A 20,160-nucleotide genomic window follows, 5' to 3' on the forward strand; every position below is an offset into this window, starting at 1 on the left:
GGAATGAAGATCTTTGAAACTGGATGGCTGAATAGCGAAAACGGGGGACAAAAAAACAACAAAAAGCTACTGCCTACTGCCTGCCACAGCTGCGAAACTACAATGCGCACGCGCACAGCGGCAGCCATCTTGGAAACATGTTCCATTTCCGGGTAGCCTTCAAGAATGCACAAAGGACGCGATGGATAATTGCTGAAAATACTGAATGTGACCGACATAGATGACACCGAGAGACTATTCGTGCCCGGATAAAGTTACACAGAGTACGAGGAGGGACTTCGTCGTGTTACACAGAGCAGGTTCGTTTCGTTCTTACTCTCACGTGTTCCTAAGCACTGTTTGGTCATAAATGCATTTTCTTGATACCGTTCTAATATCTATCAACACTGACGTGATGAGATTGATGCTTTGCAGTTCTCGTCTGTGTTTATAGTCACAAATGCATGTGCTTTTGTTGTCGTATTGGTGAGATTTATACGATTCGGATAACATTTTCGATTGTGTTCAATAATTGCTTCTTAATTGATTCTCATTAACCTTGTTTATAGAATATTTACGTACTCTTGCCACGATCTTACATGATTAGAGCCCTCTGGACATGTAATAACACCCCTATAGTCACCTTCACACCCATTATCCAATTAGGCCACATCATCAAAGAAAATAAGACATTCAACACATGGAAAACCTGTTTACAATCTCTTAAATACGGTTTTGTAACATTATTAGAGCCCTCTGTACATGTAATAACATCCCTATAGTCACCTTTACACTCATTATCCAATATAGTCCACATCATAAGAGAAAATAAGACATTCAACACATGGAAAACCTGTTTACAATCTCTTAAATATGATTTTGTAACATTATAAGAGCCCACAGAAAAAAGTAAGCACGTGAAAGGCTGTTTTCATTGTGTAAATTATTTTTCTTTGCCTCCTTGTGTCCTGTCGACATCCTTGAAGAACATCTCCCCCCTGAGCAGCAGGAGTGGACCTCCAGGATGGAGCAGGAGGAGCCACAGCTCCCCCGCATTAAAGGGGAAGAGGAGGATCGCAGCATCAGCCCTGAAGGACTGGATGAGTTCCCGGTGATTGTTGTCACTATGAAGGGCGAAGATGATGATGATGACAGAGGTGAAAGTGAGGAGAAGAGAGAGGCGCAGCCTCCAAGCAGCAGCTCGGCTCAACACGTGACAAGAGAAGGTGATGGAGACCACTGCGGAGGATCACGAACACACAGCCTCTTAGCTCCGCTATCAGAGAGTGACAACACGTCGTCACACTGTACTGACACGGACGATGACGTCTTCGAAGCTGACATGACACATCGCGCTGACAACGCACGCTGGAAATGCTCTCAGTGTGACAAAACGTTTGTTCACAAGAGAAATCTGATAAGACACATGAGACACACCGGAGAGAAACCGTTTGCCTGCTCGGTTTGCGGTGACAGATTCTCTCAGCGGTCACATTTGAAGGAACACACGGGAACACACGGTGACGACAAACCTTTTCCTTGCTCGGCATGCGGTAAAAGATTCAATCGAAAGTGTGATTTAAAGAAACACACAGTAATGCACACTGGAGACAAACGTTTTACCTGCTTAGCGTGCGGTAAAGGATTCAAAAGAAAATGTGATTTAAAAAAGCACACAAGTATCCACACTGGAGAGAAAGCTTTTCCTTGCACGGTGTGTGGGAAAAGATTTTATAGAAAAGGTAACTTAAAGAGGCACACAATAATGCACACAGGAGAGAATCCTTTTTCCTGCTCATTTTGCGGTAAAGGATTCAGTATTAAGTCTCACTTGGAGGAGCACACGAGCATCCACACTGGAGAGAAAGCCTTTCCTTGTTCGTTGTGTGAGAAAAGATTCCATCGGAAATGCGATCTGAATCGACACACTAGCATACACACTGGAGAGAAACCCTTTCCTTGCACGGTGTGCAACAAGAGATTTTATCGCAAAAGTTATTTAAAAACACACATAAGAACACACACTGGAGAGAAACCTTTTTCCTGTGCGGTTTGCGCCCAAAGTTTCTCTCATAAGAAGTCTTTGTTAAGACATAAGAGCACACACTAGCAAAAATCAGTAAAAAAATCCCCAAAAAGAGGATTCCCGAGGCATCCTTCAACATGGAGATTCAACTCCATGCCCGATTGCAAATGGGCATGTCTGAATTGAATGATATAATAATAATGTACAGTTATAGGGGGCTCAAGGCTGCCTAAATTCGACCTAATGAGGTGCATGGTTCCACTCAATGACCCAATGTTTTTTTGTTGTTTTGTGTGTCCCCGTGATTGGCTTTTCTCAGTAAAGTTTTTTATTTATTTGACTTTGCTATCGTTCTAATACTGCCCACATTTATTGAGTGATGATATAAAGTGTGAGATTTTGTAAAATCCTAACAAAAATAGTCAGTTTGTGACTATTAGGCAGTCAAATTTGAGATAATGCGCAAGAAAACACACCGGAAAGAAACATTTTTCTTGTTTGGTGTGTGGTACAACATTCATTCGTAAAAGTAAGTTAAAAACACAAGAATTTACACTGGGGAGAAACTTGAACACTTAATTAAAAACTTTATTTACACACCCAGGTGGAGGAACACAATAATACCTGGTGTAACAGAGTGTATCGTTCCATGGAGCAGAAAGTCCGCCATGATGGTAAGCAAGCGAGCTGGGTGGGGCTAGCTAAAATACACTTTGATTAAATTAATATTAATTGCCGAACAGAACAACGGTTAGCATGTGTTTCACTTAAAAATCCTTTTTGCGAAAAGTTTCCCTTGACCTGCGTTCGCTTATTTAGCGTCCAAAATATCATCCGGATTGCTAGCGCCTCTGTTTGGTATCACGAGGCCAAGACGAACTCTCACGATACTTGCACGTGATCGCACTATGGGTTGTGGGACGCCGGGCGCCATTTTAGCTCAACAGCGTTTGTTTATATTAGAATTGTAGTGCGATACGCCACGAACAAACACATGGAACCACACCTGCTAATTTTACAACATAATAAGTCTCTGCGTTGGTTATTTTTTTAATAACTTTGCTATTCTGGAGCTAATCAATAATACAAAAAAATACATTAATGCCACTTCTGTTGTTGCTAATGGCTTTGTAGTCTGGTCATACGTGTCCTTCACTTGATTTGTCATTAAGATGGTACGAGAGTTGGCAGATGCGTTTAATTATCTTGTCTTTATCCGAAAAGCCATCAAAAATTCATGCTCTTTCGTTTTTATTGATATCTACACGTAGGTCATACCTGTGCAGCCTAATGGTTTCTTACATATTCATATATGTACATGTATTCAATCTGTTCAGCAAATAACATCGTACACTGTTGTGCACTGTCATGGCGGACTTTCCGCTCCATGGCGTACGACACTGTGTTACATGCATTGCCGGCTAACCTGGATGTCTTGCTATCTGTAGAGTCTTTGGTTATGGGTTGCTGACCAGGGGGTTTAGCATTGTGTCAGTTAGCAATGTTAGTTCTTCTTTTAGCACTTTAGTTTTTGTTTGTTTGTTTAAAATGAGCAACACCGCCTCGGTGTTCATAGTTCCCTTATTGTGTTCTTTGCAACCCGCCTGAATGTGTGTGTCCTTTAAAAAACTTTTCAGTCGTTTTCACTAGAGTGTGTCCTTGCGTGTCTAGTCAACGTTGTCTTATCTGCGAAGCTTTTACCACAAACCGAACAGGGAAAAGGTTTCTCTCCAGTGTGTATTCTAGTGTGTCTTTTTAAACCGCCATTGAGCTGGAATCTTTTACCGCACATGGTGCAGGGAAAGGGTCGATCTCCGGTGTGGATTCTTGTGTGTACTTCCAAATTTCCCTTCTCAGTGAAACGTTTACCACAAACGACACAGGAAAAAGGTTTCTCTCCAGTGTGTACTTTAGAGTGTTTCTTTAAACCTCCTTTTTGATTGAATCTTTTACCACACACTGTGCAGGGAAAAGGTTTCTCTCCAGTGTGCATTAGTGTATGTACTTTCAAAGCTGCCTTCACAGGGAATCCTTCGCCACACGCCGTGCAAGAAAAAGGTTTCTCTCCAGTGTGTATTCTTGTGTGTACTTTCAAAACTGACTGTAGGGAGAATCTTTTACCGCAAACTAAGCAGGTGAAAGGTTTCTCTCCCGTGTGCTGTCTGGTGTGTTTTCTCAAATTTCTCTTGTAAACAAAAGTTTTGTCACACTGGGAGCATTTAAAGCGTGTGTTGCCAGCATGACATGTCACACCAGGTTTCGAGTCGTCATCATCTGTGTCAGGAGAGCATGACGCTGTGTCGTCGCTATCTGATAGCGGAGCTAAGAGGTTGTGTGTTCCTGATCCTCCACAGTGGCCTTCATGGGTTGTCACGTATTGAGTTGTGCCGCTTTCATCTTCATCGTCTTCACTCTTCACAGGGACACCGACCACTGAGGGCTCCTCCTGTTCCCCCTCTTTAATATGGGAGGGCAGTGGCTCCTTGCACTCCATCATGGAGTTCCACTCCTGCTGCTCAGGGGGAAGATGATCTTCACTGATGTCTGCAGGACACAAGAAGACAAAAACCAAATATTAGTATTTATTCATCTTTTCATGAGTAGTGTAAATGAACAAACAGGAAGCTTATAAACGCGTCAGTGTAAGAATGAAACTAACCTGCCTTGCGCAACACAACTCCAGGCTTCTCAAAAACAGCGTCCAGGAGTTGACGTTGTCGCTCGTTCTCCTCTTTGGTTCGAGAAAGTTCCTCCTCGTACTCTGCTATCGTTCTTTCCAATACTATGAATATTTCTTCAACCGCCGCGGTCAGTCGCTGGTTCACCAACGCTCTCAGCATTTGGACTTTGCACATTTTCACACAATCTTTGTTAGCAGCTTGTTAGCTGCTCTTTGTTAGCAGCTAGCAAGCTCAGCTAGCTTGAGAACCTCGAAGTTCACTGAAACGACGAGTTTATCCTGACACGAATAAACGTATGCCTCTTTGATACTTAATCTATGCGCCGTTCACATTACATAGATTTAAGTTGTGTTTTTCTTCAAATGCTACCAGGAAAAAGTAGCGGCAATCGAGGTACAACAGTGGTGGCCGGTGTGCGCATGCGCTGTGCTAACATCACTTCCTGGATAGCTTTAAATATATAGATATTCCTTTTAATACTGTACAATACAGTACTGCCCGTGCAGTTAGTACTGCAAGGGAAAACAAAGACGCCATATTGGAAGAAATATGACTTGTCTTATACTTCCCTGGGCGTGTTTGGCCGCCATATTGGTAGTGGATGGCAGGCTCCGGAAACAGTGCACAATGAGTGTCAAGTGTTGTGATTGTGTGAAAATGTGTCGAGCACAAATGCCGATAGCGTAGATAGATCGGCGACTGAATGAGGCAGTCAAAAATATTTGTATCGTTGGAAAGAACAATAGCAGTACGAGGAAGTAACATCCTAGTCCGAGGGGTCTTTCTGTCTTAAAGGGAAAGTGTACTTTTTTGGAATTACGACCAGTCGTCTAGTCTGTACTACAGAACTCCACGTGTCAGCTGGACGTACCTTGACTGATGAGGTCCTCAGAGACAGAGTCAGAAGGAAGTATATTGCACATACCTGTACGTATAGTGGAAATCGTGTTGCCTGACGTGATGACGAAGGGAAAATGGCTCAGGTTTTTATTATAGGTGCAGTATTCTTACATATTTATTTACAGTATATACCTATATATTCAGTCTTTATGGTAAATACTCATTTTATCACACTGTGCATAGCTTTATTTAACACCCAGCTCAGACGTAGTGATTTACTGTTGTGGCCCTAGCCCCACCCAGCTTGGTTGCTTACCATCATGGCGGCCTTCCCGCTCCATGTATGTTGGAATGCATCCTTTAAAAAAAAGCTTTCTCCTCTTCAGTGTGGCTTCTCACGTGTTCCGTCAGCTTTGCTCTATTTGTGAATGGCTGGCCACACACTGAGCAAGAAATGTTGTTTTCACCCGTGGTGTGTGTTCGCGTGTGTCTGAGCAAACTTGTCTTATCGGAGAAACTCTTATGACACACCGAGCAGGGGAAAGGTTTCTCTCGGGTGTGTTGTCTGGCGTGTCTTTTTAACTCGCCGTTAAGATAGAATCTTTTACCGCACACCGAGCAGGGAAAGGGTTTCTCTCCAGTGTGCATTCTAGTGTGTCTGCTCAACGCACCTTTCTGCGTGTAACTTTTACCACAAACCGAGCAAGGAAAGGGTTTCTCTCCGGTGTGTATTCTTGTGTGCACTTTCAAAGTTTTCTTACCGGAGAAACTTTTACCACAAAGTGAGCAGGGAAAAGGTTTCTCTCCACTGTGTACCCTTGTGTGCACTTTCAAAGTTGCCTTATCAGAGAACCGTTTCCCACAATGTGAGCAGGGGAACGGTTTCTCTCCAGTGTGCACTCTTGTGTGCACCTTCAAAGTTGCCTTATCGGAGAACCGTTTACCGCAAACTATGCAAAGAAAAGGTTTCTCTCCAGTGTGTGTTTGAGCGTGTCTTTTAAAAACACCCTTTTGATTGAATCTTTTGCCACACACCGAACAAGGAAAAGGTTTCTCTCCCGTGTGTGTCCTTGTGTGTACTTTCAGTGTTGTCTTTTTCGAGAATCGTTTACCGCAAGCTGAGCAAGGAAAAGGTTTCTCTCCAGTGTGTATTCTTTTGTGTACATTCAAATTTGACTGCTGAGAGAATCTTTTTCCACAAACTGAGCAGGCAAAAGGTTTCTCTCCAGTGTGACATCTCCGGTGTCTCTTCAGGTCTCTTTTGCTGACAAAGGTTTTGTCACATTGAGAGCATTTCCAGCGTTTGTTGTCAGTGTGATGTGTCATATCAGCTTCGGAGTCGTCATCATCGGTGTCTGCAGAGTGTGACGTCGTGTCATCACTATCTGATAGCGGAGCTAAGAGGTTGTGTGATGGTGATCCTCCACAGCGGTTTCCTTCGGCTTCTGTTGGGTGTTGAGTTGAGCTGCTGCTTGGAGGCTCCGCCTCTCTCTTCTCCTCACTTTTACCTTCTTCTTCTTCACTCTTCACAGTGAAACAAATCACGGGGAACTCCTCAAGATGCCCTCCCTCCTGACTGATGCTGTGATCCTCCTCTTCGTCTTTAATGTGGAGGTACTGTGGATCCTCCTTAACCACTTTAAGTTGGGTGGGCTGTGGGTCCTCCTCTTCTTTTTCACTGTGGGGGGTCTGTTGTGGTTCCTCTTCCTCCTTAATGTTGGGAGGCTGTGGCTCATCCCCCTCCTCCTTAAGGTGGAGGGTCTGTGCCTCATCATCTTCCTCTTTAATGTGGGGGTGCTGTGGCTCTGCCTGCTCCATCCTGGAGGTCCGCTCCTGCTGCTCAGGGGGGAGATGTTCTTGACTGACGTCTGCAGGACACAAGATGTCAAAGGCATGCTTTAGAAAAGTCCGGTTTTGCTCCGCTCTTTACATAGTTGGCTATTTCTTCTGGTCTGGAAACCTGGAAGTTGGCAAAAATACATGTGAATGCCTCTCTTTCAGGGAGTGAATGGGAACTAGCATAACATGCTGGTGTGGCTGTGGGTGTGCGACTTATACGGTATGAGAAAATTGAAGGGGGCAGTTTAACACCCATGAGAAAGTACCCTAAGTTTTCGGGGCGAATTCCCGCTCACAGTGACAGTCACAAGTCGAAAATTCAAAACATCTCTCATCACGCTTAGTATGGATCCCACACTGGATCTGTGCATTACGTAAAGAAACTAAACCGCCACGTAGAAACGCGTTTCATGAGTGGGGTTAATGAATAAATAAAAATATGAAAACATGTAAGAATAAGAATGAAACTAACCTGCCTTGTGTAGAACTCGAAGCTCCTTGCAAACAGCGTCCGGTATTTGATGTTGTCGTTCGTTCTCTTTTGTTCGACAAACTTCCTCCTAGTACTCTGCTATCGTTCTTTCTCACGCTACAAATATTCATCGGACATCCGCAGTTGGTCGCCGGTTCACCAACGCTCTCGGCATTTGTACTTTGCACACTTACGCTCTGATTCGGGGTGTGTCGATAACTTCCGGGTCTCTTTGTTAGCAGCTAGCAAGCTAAGCTAGCTAAGACGCTTCAAAGTTCACCGGGACGAGTTTATCTGGACATGAATAAAACTTTCACTTACTGACACTTAATGTATGTGCAGCTAACATTAAATGTTTAACGATTATAAATTGTATTTTTGTCCAAGAAATGTAGGGAAAGTAGTGGGAAACGCCACAACCTGTGTGCGCACGCGCCGTACGTCTCCTTTAACGCCACTTCCTGCTTAACTTTTTGAAAAATTCATAATGAACACGTGAATATACAGCACAAAAAGGGCACGTTGATCGTTGATCAGTATGTCTTTATCATACCTATTCGCTTAAAAGTCGTCGGATAGTAAGACATATTAATTAACGGTCCTTAGTACGCCATAGGCCCGCCATATTGGTAAGCAGGATACAGAAACGGTGCCCTCTGCAGCCATTAATTGCTCAAATAGTTCTACGAGACCAAAAGAAACACAGGTATACGTGATACAAACTTTGTAGATGTATAACACTGGTACTTATAAATACATGAGGCAGTGATGTATGATGCTTATTTATACCTCATCAAGTACTATTCACCTCTGGTACACGGGTATGCATTGTTACCACCACTTCCCACATCCGTGAAGCAGTCTTGGTATTATTTGATCTTGCTGTGTCCACAGTGATGGGACACACTTGCAACTTGCACACTTGTGTGTGAGAAGTGTTGTCAACACAGTCAGGAAGTCAAAATACAGAATACTGCTGCTCAGGTTTTTATTGACATCTACCTGTATGTCATACTCGTGCATGTATAATGGATTCTCACACATGTATACACTGTATGTACATATATGTTCATTCATTTTTCATCAAATACCTAGAAACCTTCAGGCCCAAAATTGGACTTTCATGCGACATTTTGTGCAAACATTGGTCAATTAAAATTTTAGGGGGATGAAACTCAGCCTCTGAGCTTTCAAGACGTCTCACAGCCATGTGACCATTTCCCCTATTGTCCCTCGGTTCTCCTGTTTGGAGTCCAAAAAAAAGCTAACCTAACGTTAGAAAACGTTTTCCAGTTTCTCGCTAGTGTGGCTTCGTATGTGTTCAGTCAGGTCCGTGCTGTTCACGAATTGCTGCCCACATACTGAACAAGTGAAGTTATTTTCCATAATGTGAGTCATCGTATGTCGAATCAAAGTTATCGTCCTTGAGAAACTTTTACCGCACACTGCGCAGGATAACGGTATTTCGCCAGTGTGCGTTCTCGTGTGCCTTTTTAGATCGCCGCTGAGAAAGAATCTTTTGCCGCACAAAGTGCACGGAAAGGGTCTCTCTCCGGTGTGGATTCCTGTGTGTCTATTAAAAGCGGCTTTTTGAGCAAAACTTTTACCACACACCGAGCAAGAAAAGGGTTTCTCTCCGGTGTGCGTTCTTATGTGTGTTTTCAAATTACCTTTATGATGGAACCTCTTACCGCACACCGAACAAGGAAAAGGTTTCTCTCCAGTGTGGATTCTGATGTGTTCTTTCAAAAGTGACTTGTAAATGAATCCTTTCCCACAAGTTGAGCAAAGAAAAGGTTTCTCTCCAGTGTGTATTCTTGCGTGTCTTTTCAAGTCGGCTTTCTGGAAGTATCTTTTACCGCACGCCGTGCAAGGAAAAGGTTTCTCTCCGGCATGCAATCTTGTGTGTACTTTCAAATTTGACAGCAGAGAGAATCGTCTATCACAAACCGAGCAGGTGAAAGGTTTCTCTCCTGTGTGTTGTCTCACATGTCTGTTCAGGGTTCCTCTGTGAAGGAAAGTTTTGTCACAATGAGAGCATTTGAAGTGTGTGTTGTCACTGTGTACCCTCATGTGCGTTTCCAGACCACGACGGTGCTTAAAAGTTTTGTCGCACTGAGAGCATTCGAAGTGTGTGTTTTCAGTGTGTATTCTCATGTGTCTTTTAACACTACGACGGTGTTTAAAGGTTTTGTCGCACTGCGAACATTCAAAGTGTGTGTCGTCAGTGTGTATTCTCATGTGTCTTTTAAGATTACGACGGTGATGGAAAGTTTTGTCGCACTCAGAGCATTTCCAGCATGCGTTATCCGTGTGATGCGTCATATCAGCTTTAGAGTCTTCGTCATCAGTGTCGGGAGAGTGTGACGTTGTGGCGTCGCTATCTGATAGCGGAGCTAAGAGGTTGTCTGCTCGTGATCCGCCTTCCGCCTCACTCTTCTCCTCCTCACCTTCATCATCTTCACTCTTCACAGTAACATCAATCACTGGGAACTCCGTCTCCAATCCTTCAAGATGCTCCGCCTCCTGACTGATGCTATGATCCTCCTCTTCCTCTTTAATCCTGGGAGGCTGTAGATCCTCTTCTTCCTCTTTCATGTGGGGGGACTGTGGCTCCTCATGCTCGTCTGAGGGAAGACGTTCTTCACTGGTGTCTGCGGGACACAAGAAGACAAATACATACTTTGGAAATGTCTCCGAGTATCAGTGTACCCCAGCATAGCATAGCATAGCAATATCTGATAGGGCTGGTCTAACATTTTTTATACATGACGGTATTTCAAAATAGCACATATTAAAGCTGTAATTATAATACAATGAAACCGAAATAAATTATTAAATAATTTATTTAAACTGTTTCAATAAACCAGCGAGTGGTAAGAGTCTTGTTCTGAAAATGCCTTACTACCTCTATTACAAAGAGATTTTCATGTTATTATGAAATGCGGTTAACGGGAAAGTATGCTTTTTTTTTACCCACACCATTTGTTGCATCGTCGCCCGTGACGTTACCCAGCCAATAGGCACCTTTCTTACTGAGGGGTTGGCAACAATGGCCGTAAAGCTTCGAGCTATGGCGTCACAGCCAAAATGGCGGCAGTGCGACCTTCCACTGAGAAAAGCTTTTAATGAGTAGTGTTCATAAACAAATAGGAAACTTTTAAACATGTGAGAGTATGAATGAAACTAACCTGCTCTGTGTAACACAACTTGGTGCTTCTTGAAAACAGCGTCCAGTAGTTGACGTTGTCGCTCGTTCTCCTCTTTCGTGCGATAAAGTTCCTGCTCGTACTCTGCTATCGTTCTTTCCAACACGACAAATATTTCTTCAACAGCCGCAGTCAGTCGCTGATTCACCAGCGCTCTCAGCATTTGGACTTTGCACATTTTCAGGCAATCACAACACGTTACACTCACACTTGAGCTTTACGTGGATCGATGTTTAGCAGCTAACTTCCGGGTCTCTTTGTTAGCCGCTAGTTAGCTACACTAGCCCGTGAAGCTGCAAAACTCGCCTAAGACGAGTTTGTCCTGCTACTAATAAAATCGTCACTTAATCTCTACGTCGTTCACATTCATTGTTTTGTTTTATCAATTACCCTTTGTGTCTTTTTTCTCGAAGACTACAGAATGTACAGTACTCTAAACGTGGCGGCCGGTGTGATCAACTGCGCATGCGACTTGCAACGTAATCAATGAAGTCACATCGCGTCGATGAAGACCCTTTCAGAGTTGCTTATGCTGCTTGAAAAGGGCAGTGGTCAAGATACATACCATGTGTTCTTCTCAAGTATTAAAGAATATAAAATGTGCTATTCAGTCATATACGAACACTAATAGTTGCCATTAAAGGCAATGCTGCGGACCACGGAAGTGGTACTGTACGGTGCGTTGGAAAACAGCAGTCTTTGTGGGACATTTCTGTGTATGACAGGTCTCGTTTTGCCACGTCTAAATAGTTTTTGAGTTGGGCTCCAAAGACATTTTAGCATCAAAAGCCACTGGTGCATATTTGTGATGTAACCTAGTTATAGTTTCCAGGTATACTTTTATTCTGAAGACCGGAGCAGTTACAGAAAGTGTTGCACCGAAATGGCCCGAGTGTTTCCGATGAGTTCCGGTCTCCTGTTGCATTGAGAACGCTTGCACGTAGAATTGAACCAAGCTACTTTGAAAATGTCAACTTTCGGTGTCTGAATATGAAAAATATTTTGATCTTCTTATTTATTTTTGTTGACTGATGTTTATTTTGTGTTGTATATGAATTCGAACACGAATTCATTTGGCAAATACTTTATTGTGAAATCTCATTTTCATCCGGAAAATGACGTTGCTTACAACGTCACGTTGCGCATGCGCACACCTGCGCCTTAGTATATTCCGGGTGGCTTTGCGAGAAAAACACCTCATACAAAGTAACTGAGTGACAGCGAGATACTTTTTTTGAAGGACAGGTGTCAGAAAAACACGTGTCGGTAAACATTGAAGCTTCTCAGTCCATCTTATTTTAATTTAGCTGACGAGCGGCTAACAAAGAAACCCGGAAGTTGTCAACACATCACTAAGCGGAGATCAAGTGTGAGTGTAAAGTGTTGTGATTGTGTAAAAATGTGTAAAGTCCAAATGCTGAGAGCGTTGGTGAATCAGCGACTAACCGCGGCTGTTGAAGAAATATTTGTCGTGTTGGAAAGAACCATAACAGAGTACGAGGAGGAACTTTGTCGAACAAAAGAGGAGAACGAGCGACAACGTCAACTACTGGACGCTGTTTGCCAGAAGAGTGAAGTGGTTCCACACAGATCGGGTTAGTTCTATTCGTATTCTCGCATGTTTTTTTTGCCTTTTTACTGCAAAGCGGTGATCGGTTTGATTATCACGGATATTAAATCATAAATGATTGCTGTTTCGTGGTAGTCTATTGTCTATTATCACTCCAAACATATTGAAATGAATTGAAATAAATTCGAAGCTAACTGGTTAGCTCGCTAGCGGCCATCTCGAGTCCCTGCAGCTAAGATTTGGGCAAAGTGTTGTAAACAATGAATAATAGAAGCATAACGGTGTCTATATCTATATCTCATGTGTAGAGAATGCAAATGATGTTAAAACCGTATACATGTAACAAGTTAAAAGCAGTGCGCTTGTTTTTATGTATTTTCATTATTTTGAGAGCCTTAGCCAAACAAATACACGAAGTCACGTGACTTCCGGTGAGGTGTCTGCATACTACAAGCTCCACTTGGAATGGAATGGCCTTTGTCATTATTGCGGATGCACAACGAGATTGGAGAGCTTCTCCTTTCTTCAGTGTAATAGTTAAGTTAAAAAAGTATACAAAAAGTAAAAAAGACAGTTTAGCAAGCTATATACACATAATATTGCACAGGAGCAGGTATATATTGCAGACACTGGAATATATATTAATTTGAGTGCAAATAATGAATAGTGTACATAGATGAGTATTCTCTAATGCATGTCTTTGCCTTTTTGCGTCCTGCAGACATCAGTGAAGAACATCTACCCCCCAAGCAGCAGGAGTGGAACTCCAAGGTGAAACAGCCCCCCCACATTAAAGAAGAAGAAGAGCATCTTGAAGGAGTGGAAGAGTTCCCCGTGATTGTTGTCACTGTGGACGGCCAACATGGTGATGACAAAGGTCGAGGTGGCGTGAGGAGGAGCAGCAGCTCTTCAGAAGCTGACGTAGACCGCTGCGGAGGATCGCAAGATCACAACCTCTTAGCTCCGCTATCAGATAGCGACGACACAGAGTCACACTCTCTCGACACGGATGACGACGACCCGAAAGCTGCGACGACGTGTCACGCCGACAACACGCACTGGAAATGTTCTCAATGCGACAAAACTTTTGTAACCAAGGGAAATCTGAAAGTACACATGAGACGTCACACGGGGGAGAAACCTTTCACCTGCCTGGTTTGTGGCAGAAGATTCTCTCAGCGGTCACATTTGAAAACTCACACAAGAACACACACCGGAGAGAAACCTTTTTCCTGCTCAGTTTGTGGTAAAAGTTTCTCTCAGAAGATATCTTTGAAGGGACACATGAGAACACACACTGGGGAGAAACCTTTTTGCTGCACAGTTTGCGGTAAAGGCTTCTCTCAGAAAATAACTTTGATGGGACACACAAGAACGCACACTCGAGGAAACAACTTTTCTTGAAAGCTGTTTGCTCAGCTGTTCACAAACTTGACCGAACATGAGAGTCCACATTTAAAGGACTCACCCAGCTTGATTGTAAAAGAAGATGATGTAAGAGACGGGAGGAAATGGGGTGTAAAACTCTATAGTCAATTAGCGACAGCGACATTGACATAATATCATGTGAGAATGTGCTGGAGTCAGGTTGTGTTGGGTGAGGAAGAGGACAAGAGGAAGAGGACAACCACCCAAAATGCATAAGCACATCCACAACAGAGTGGCTTCAGAAAACAAAATACGCCTTTTTGGAGCCCAGACCTCAACCCAATAGAGATTCTACATCCACACGAGACGTTCAAAAGCAGTTCTGCTGAAAGGAATGAGCTGATGAGCAGCAGGAAGTGCCTGGTTGGGACAAACTTCTGTCAATAAAGTTTTGATTTCACTACAAATGTGTTGAGTTCCTGTATTACTGCTTATGAAATAAAATATTCTCATGGGATGTAATGTTACGATGCTTGTGTGTGTGTGTGTGAGACGGAAGCCACCCACAAAGTGACGTCTCTGGTGCGTTACATGGCGCATGCGCACAGCGACCACCGCCTCATAAAAACACAACCAACCCTTGTAAAAATATTTCACGTGGACGACAAAGAGATAACGTGACAACGAGGGGCAGTATTTAATGTCTAGATACACATTTTGAAGCTTCTAGCGGTAGGTTAGCTTGCTAGCTGCTAACAAAGAGACCCGGAAGCTAACACTTCAGCATATTTAATATAAACAAGAAACTGTAAACGACTGACTTGTTTTGTGACCGGTTGTGGAATGAAAACATTCTCATGGGGCGTGGCCTGTCGTTGTTTTGCAGTACGTCACCGTTGCGCATGCGCACACCAGCCACCACGAATGGAAATATACATATTTTTGCTAGCTTTCGGAGCAAAAAAACAACAATGAATACTTAGTGGACTTAACTGACAATGAGAGGCCACTGTAGTTTTAGTTTACTTTTACCTTACTGATGATTTACTTTTGCAGTAGCGAACTTGGAAGCTTCCCAAGCTAGCTTAGCGTGCTATCTGCTAACAAAGAGACCAGGAAGTTAACAACACATCACTAAGCAGACATAAAACGTGGCTGGCGATCGTGTCCAAGTGTGTATGCGGTTTCTAAACGCGGCTGCTTGAATGTTTGTAGTGTGAGAAAGAACGATAGTGGAGTCCGAGGAGGAACTTTCTCGAAGAAAAGAGGGGAACGAGCGACAACGTCAACGACTTCCGAGCCTCGAGTTGGTTGTGTTACGCAGTGCGGGTTAGTGACATGTTTACTTAATATTTGTGCATTAACACGACTCCTGATAAAGCTTTTCTCCGTGAATCGATCTCAAGATACAATCGTGATGAGATGTACATTTTTCAGTTCGCTGCTGTGTTTTTGTTCAACATCACACATCAGCCAGACTAGTTTGAGAGCTTTAGTATAAGATCCAATTATTTACCATCGAAAGGAGAAGAAGACGAGATGCACTACGGATGTGACAGAGCAAACCTGGACTTTTCTAAAACATGTCTTTTTGTGTCTTGTAGTTGAACTCCAGCATGGAACAGGAGGAGCCACAGCATCCTCACATTAAAGAGGAAGAGGGGGAGCCACAACATCTCCATTTTAAAGAGGAAGCGGGGGAGCCACGGCCCGCCCACATTAAAGAGGAAGAGGAGGATCACAGCATCAATCAGAAGGGAGAGCATCTTGAAGGACTGGAAGAGTTCCCAGTGATTATTGTCCCTGTGAAGAGTGAAGATGAAAGTGAGGAGAAGAAGAGAGAGGCGGAGCCTCCAAGCAGCAGCTCAGCTCACCACATGACAACAGAAGCTGACGGACACCACTGCGGAGGATCACAAGCACTATTAGCCCCGCTATCAGATAGTGACGACACGATGTCGCACTCTCCCGACACAGATAAGGATGACTCTGAAGCTGATACGACACGTCACGCTGCCAACACGCGCTTTAAGTGCTCTCAGTGTGAGAAAACCTTTGTCAGCCGGAGAAATCTGAAAAGGCATGTTGGTATACACACTGGAGAGAAACCTTTCGCCTGCTCAGTTTGCAGTAAAAGGTTCAGCGCTAAGTCGTATCTGAAAGAACACACAAGAATACACACTGGAGAGAAACCTTTTCTTTGCTCGGTGTGTGGTAAAAGATTCTATCAAAAATCTGACTTAAAAAAACATGCGACCATTCACTCTGGAGAGAAACCTTTTTCCTGCACAGTTTGTGGTAAAAGATTCATTAAGAAGTCGAATTTAAAAGTCCACACACGAATACACACCGGGGAGAAACCTTTTCCTTGTGCAGTGTGCGGTAAAACGTTCTACCTAAAGGGTAATTTAAAAAAACACACAGCAATACACACCGGAGAGAAACCTTTTCCTTGCACTGTGTGCGGTAAACAATTCTCTCGTCGGTCACATTTGAAAGCGCACACCAAAATGCACACTGGTGAAAAACCGTTTCCTTGCACGGTTTGTGGTAAAACCTTTTACCTCAAAGGTAATTTAAAAAGACACACAGCAATACACACTGGGGAGAAACCGTTTCCTTGCACAGTTTGTGGTAAAAGATTCTCCCAACAAAATCTTTTGAAAAGACACACAAGGGTACACACTGGCGAGAAACCTTTTCCTTGCGCGGTTTGTGGGAAAACATTTTACCAGAAAGCTAATTTGAAAAGACACGCAGTGATACACGCTGGGGAGAAACCTTTTTCTTGCACAGTCTGTGGCAAAACATTCGACCTAAAAAGTAGTTTGAAGAGACACACAAGAGTACACAACGGAGGGAAATCTCTCAGAAAGTACACAACAACAACATAATTGTGTTTATGTATATATATGTATGTGTGTATATATATATATATATGTGTGTGTGTGTGTGTGTTATTTATCCTTCCAAAGTACATAAGTGTATCATAAAATTGACATATTTCAGATATTTCAGACATTGAAAAAAATGAACACTTGACAGAGCAAAATTTTGTCAATAAAGTTTTGAAAGTTCTTTTGCTATCTTTATTTATTTATTTCTAACAATAAACATCATTTGTGTAGTGACGGTCATAAAACGGTGGGGAAATTGAAGCCTTCTTACCGGATGTTTGGCAAGTGAGTGGAAGCGTTGTAAAAGTGACGTCACTGTGATCTTACACAGCGCATGCGCACACTGACACTGCCACCTTCGGAAATATATCCTGCGTAGCGTTCTGAAGAAATACACAATGTATAATTATTAATTCTGAAATATATTGAATGTGGACGGCGTGGGTATTAAGCAACAGCGAGAGACAGTTCCATTACTGTCGGGATAAACTCGTCGCAGTGAACGCAGAAGCTTCTCGAAGCTAGCTTTGCTTGCTAGCTGCTAACAAAGAGACCCGAAAGTTAGCAACACACCGCTACAAGCAGAGATCAAGTGAATCAAGTTAAGTGGAGAATCAGCGACTTATTGTTGAAGAAATACTTGCAGTGAGAGAAAAAACAATAGCAGAGTACGAGGGGTAACTTTCCAGGACAAAAGAGGAGACCGAGCGACAACGTCGACTATTGGACGCGGTTCCTACACAGAGGAGGTCAGTTTCATTCTATTCTATTTGTTCATTAACGCTATTCGTAAACCGAGGGAACGTGTCGGTGTCGGATCGATACCATATGGATTTTTTTTCAAATTCAGACAGTTTCAACTTTCTTGGAAATGTTCTTGTAAATTCATGTTTTGACTTTATTCTCACGACATTACAATGTTTTTGTTTTGTTTGTCATAATATTACGAGTTTTTTCCAACTATTGTTGGTCATATCACGATTTTATTCTCATATAAATCTTCTCTTTTAATCATTTAACTTTCGTTATTTAGCAAAATTACAGGATGAAGTCAGCTATTAAGCGAAAAACTTACACTTAAAAATTAATTTCAAAGAATAACGTGAGGAATATGATGAGGAAAAATGTCATTTTATCAGCATGACATCGAAATATTAAAGACAAAACACACCTTTCTAGTGTTTTTCATAAAGTCTTTTGAAAAACCAAACAACTAATTTGTTTAAACTAATTTGGAAAATACAAATACATACTTGAAAAATCCTAATAAGTCATAATTATGAGTAAAATTGACACAAGAACGCTTTTTAAAAGTCAACATATCAGGGAAAAAAGTCATGTTTTCATGACAAAAAATGTGCACGTTATCTTATCTTCCCCCTGAGCAGCAGGAGTGGAACTCCGGGATGGAACAGGAGGATTCACAGCCCCCCTACATTAAAGAGGAAGAGGAGGATCCACAACAGCACCTCATTAAAGAGGAAGAGGAGGAGCACGGCATCAGTCAGAATGGGGAGCATCTGGAAGGACTGGAGGAGTTCCCCGTGATTGTTGTCCGTGTGAAGAGTGAAGATGAGGCTGAGCCTCCAAGCAGCAGCAGCTCAGCTCAACACACGACAACGGAAGCCGATGGAGACCGCCGTGGAGGATCACCGGCACATAACCTCTTAGCTCCGCTGTCAGAGAGCGATGACACGACGTCACACTCTCCCGACACGGATGATGACGACTCCGAAGCTGATATGACACGTCACACCGACAACACGCGCTGGAAATGCTCTCAGTGCGACAAAACTTTTGTCAGCAAAGGCAATCTGAAGAAACACATGAGAATACACACAGGAGAGAAACCCTTTTCATGCCCAGTTTGTGGCAAAAGATTCATTAAGAAGTCAAATTTGAAAGTCCATGCCAGAATACACACTGGGGAGAAACCTTTCCTATGCACAGTTTGTGGTAAAACATTCTACCTCAAAGGTAATTTAAAAAGACACACATCAATACACAATGGAGAGAAACCTTTTTCTTGCACAGTCTGTGGTAAGACGTTCCACCTCAAAGGAAATTTAAAAAGACACACTAAAGTACACACAGGAGAGAAACCTTTCCCGTGCACGGTTTGTGATAAAACGTTCTACCATAAAGGCGATTTACAGAAGCACACCAAAAAACACACCGGAGAGAAACCTTTTCCTTGCACGGTGTGCGGTAAAAGATTCTTTCAACAAAACGATTTGAAAAGACACACAAGAGTACACACTGGAGAGAAACCTTTTCACTGCTCAGTTTGCGCCAAAGTGTTCACCGTAAAGGCGCACTTGGACGTACACATGAGGTTACACACCGGGGAGAAACCTTTCCATTGCTCCATGTGCGATGAAAGGTTTTACCAAAAAAAGTATTTAAACAGACACGTGAGAGTGCACACCGGAGAGAAACCTTTTCCCTGAGTCCTCCGGGGTCGAAGCGTCTTTCGGTAGACCACTTTGAAAGTTCACACCGGGACGCAGTCGGTGTTCAGTGTGTGGTCAGCGCTTCATTGCAACACAACTGAACACTTCAGAAGGCACACTGGGGAGAAACTAGAAGGCAAAGAACACTATAAGGGAAACATGTGCTCCATAAATGTCCTACGTATGCTGTATTGATGGATTGATGGGACTCTGCACTGTATAAATGTGTGGTGATGAATACGCAATAAGAAAGCCTACATTTGGAATTTGTTCAACCTGTTTTCATTCATTTACAAGGACAAAGACGGTTAAGTACATTGAAATCTCCATAAACAGAGCATGATCATGCTTATACTGTCCTCTAGTGGTGAAACCTGGTACAAACATTTTTATTATCATTAATTAATGTTTATTATTTTATGTACTTTTTATTTTCCCCACCCTACCTCTAGGGGAAGTTACATGCTATTTTATAATGAGGATAATTTCTAAAAATGTACATTTTTAAAACTTTTAACCCTAACCCTAAGATTTCAAGCCAAAAGTCGTAAATTTAACACAAAAAAGCTGCAATATTACGGGAATAAAGTTGTAAATTTACGACAGAAAAAAGTCGTAATATTACAAATAAAGTCGTCCATTTCTGACTTAATTCTCGTAGGAATAGGTATAAAAACTCATAACTTTGACAACTATGAAAAGTGGAGACTTGTGTGACCTTTGGCGGTGGGCACGTGAAGGGGGCGAGGCGAGCTAGCCATGCTAAGCTTTTTTGCAATTTAAGCTAGCTTGAGAAGCGTCAAAGTTCACGACTGAGACGAGTTAG

The 20,160-nt window shown here is 42.7% G+C and overlaps 6 protein-coding genes across 6 annotated transcripts; 2 read left to right on the forward strand and 4 right to left on the reverse strand.

Annotated features, from left to right (window-relative positions):
- Positions 1-20: 20 nt before the first annotated feature.
- LOC131137702 (uncharacterized) lies at positions 21-2,345 on the forward strand. Its single transcript, XM_078797768.1, has 2 exons — positions 21-299; positions 966-2,345. Exons 1-2 carry the CDS (start codon positions 221-223, stop codon positions 2,087-2,089), a joined length of 1,203 nt encoding a protein of 400 aa, XP_078653894.1. The 5' UTR covers positions 21-220; the 3' UTR covers positions 2,090-2,345.
- Positions 543-5,094, reverse strand: LOC144894424 (uncharacterized). Its single transcript, XM_078797769.1, has 2 exons — positions 4,665-5,094; positions 543-4,549 (listed from the first exon to the last, which is right to left on the reverse strand). Exons 1-2 carry the CDS (start codon positions 4,858-4,860, stop codon positions 3,639-3,641), a joined length of 1,107 nt encoding a protein of 368 aa, XP_078653895.1. The 5' UTR covers positions 4,861-5,094; the 3' UTR covers positions 543-3,638.
- Positions 5,095-5,704: 610 nt separating this feature from the next.
- On the reverse strand, positions 5,705-8,106 carry LOC131136817 (uncharacterized). Its single transcript, XM_078797766.1, has 2 exons — positions 7,838-8,106; positions 5,705-7,486 (listed from the first exon to the last, which is right to left on the reverse strand). Exon 2 carries the CDS (start codon positions 7,342-7,344, stop codon positions 5,887-5,889), a length of 1,458 nt encoding a protein of 485 aa, XP_078653892.1. The 5' UTR covers positions 7,345-7,486; positions 7,838-8,106; the 3' UTR covers positions 5,705-5,886.
- A 712-nt stretch (positions 8,107-8,818) lies between these two features.
- LOC144901930 (uncharacterized) lies at positions 8,819-10,261 on the reverse strand. The gene has a single exon (XM_078797772.1). The coding sequence runs from the start codon at positions 10,160-10,162 to the stop codon at positions 9,113-9,115; it is 1,050 nt and encodes a 349-aa protein (XP_078653898.1). The 5' UTR covers positions 10,163-10,261; the 3' UTR covers positions 8,819-9,112.
- Positions 9,802-11,512, reverse strand: LOC131137673 (uncharacterized). Its single transcript, XM_078797781.1, has 3 exons — positions 11,029-11,512; positions 10,288-10,491; positions 9,802-9,845 (listed from the first exon to the last, which is right to left on the reverse strand). Exons 1-3 carry the CDS (start codon positions 11,222-11,224, stop codon positions 9,835-9,837), a joined length of 411 nt encoding a protein of 136 aa, XP_078653907.1. The 5' UTR covers positions 11,225-11,512; the 3' UTR covers positions 9,802-9,834.
- A 3,373-nt stretch (positions 11,513-14,885) lies between these two features.
- On the forward strand, positions 14,886-19,618 carry LOC131137705 (uncharacterized). The gene is made up of 4 exons (XM_078797995.1): positions 14,886-15,313; positions 15,589-16,868; positions 17,528-17,630; positions 18,273-19,618. Exons 2-4 carry the CDS (start codon positions 15,601-15,603, stop codon positions 19,329-19,331), a joined length of 2,430 nt encoding a protein of 809 aa, XP_078654121.1. The 5' UTR covers positions 14,886-15,313; positions 15,589-15,600; the 3' UTR covers positions 19,332-19,618.
- The last annotated feature ends 542 nt before the right edge of the window (positions 19,619-20,160 follow it).

The sequence above is a fragment of the Doryrhamphus excisus genome, linkage group LG17 (assembly GCF_037039965.1).
Source record: "Doryrhamphus excisus strain RoL-2023G ecotype Guam linkage group LG17, RoL_Dexc_Guam_v1.1, whole genome shotgun sequence".
Classification (NCBI taxonomy): Eukaryota; Metazoa; Chordata; class Actinopteri; order Syngnathiformes; family Syngnathidae; genus Doryrhamphus; species Doryrhamphus excisus.

Bases quoted from the DNA above. Each gene is read 5' to 3' on its own strand.
- LOC131137705 (XM_078797995.1), top strand. From the start codon at position 15,601: ATGGAACAGGAGGAGCCACAGCATCCTCACATTAAAGAGGAAGAGGGG. The intron at 16,869-17,527 runs AACAACATAATT...AAATACTTGCAG, and splicing joins TCTCTCAGAAAGTACACAAC to TGAGAGAAAAAACAATAGCA. The intron at 17,631-18,272 runs GTCAGTTTCATT...CCTGAGCAGCAG, and splicing joins GCGGTTCCTACACAGAGGAG to GAGTGGAACTCCGGGATGGA.
- LOC131137673 (XM_078797781.1), bottom strand. From the start codon at position 11,224: ATGTGCAAAGTCCAAATGCTGAGAGCGCTGGTGAATCAGCGACTGACT. The intron at 10,492-11,028 runs GTTAGTTTCATT...TGTGTCCCGCAG, and splicing joins AGTTGTGTTACACAGAGCAG to ACACCAGTGAAGAACGTCTT.
- LOC144894424 (XM_078797769.1), bottom strand. From the start codon at position 4,860: ATGTGCAAAGTCCAAATGCTGAGAGCGTTGGTGAACCAGCGACTGACC. The intron at 4,550-4,664 runs GTTAGTTTCATT...TGTGTCCTGCAG, and splicing joins AGTTGTGTTGCGCAAGGCAG to ACATCAGTGAAGATCATCTT.
- LOC131136817 (XM_078797766.1), bottom strand. From the start codon at position 7,344: ATGGAGCAGGCAGAGCCACAGCACCCCCACATTAAAGAGGAAGATGAT.
- LOC131137702 (XM_078797768.1), top strand. From the start codon at position 221: ATGACACCGAGAGACTATTCGTGCCCGGATAAAGTTACACAGAGTACG. The intron at 300-965 runs GTTCGTTTCGTT...ACATCCTTGAAG, and splicing joins CGTCGTGTTACACAGAGCAG to AACATCTCCCCCCTGAGCAG.
- LOC144901930 (XM_078797772.1), bottom strand. From the start codon at position 10,162: ATGACGCATCACACGGATAACGCATGCTGGAAATGCTCTGAGTGCGAC.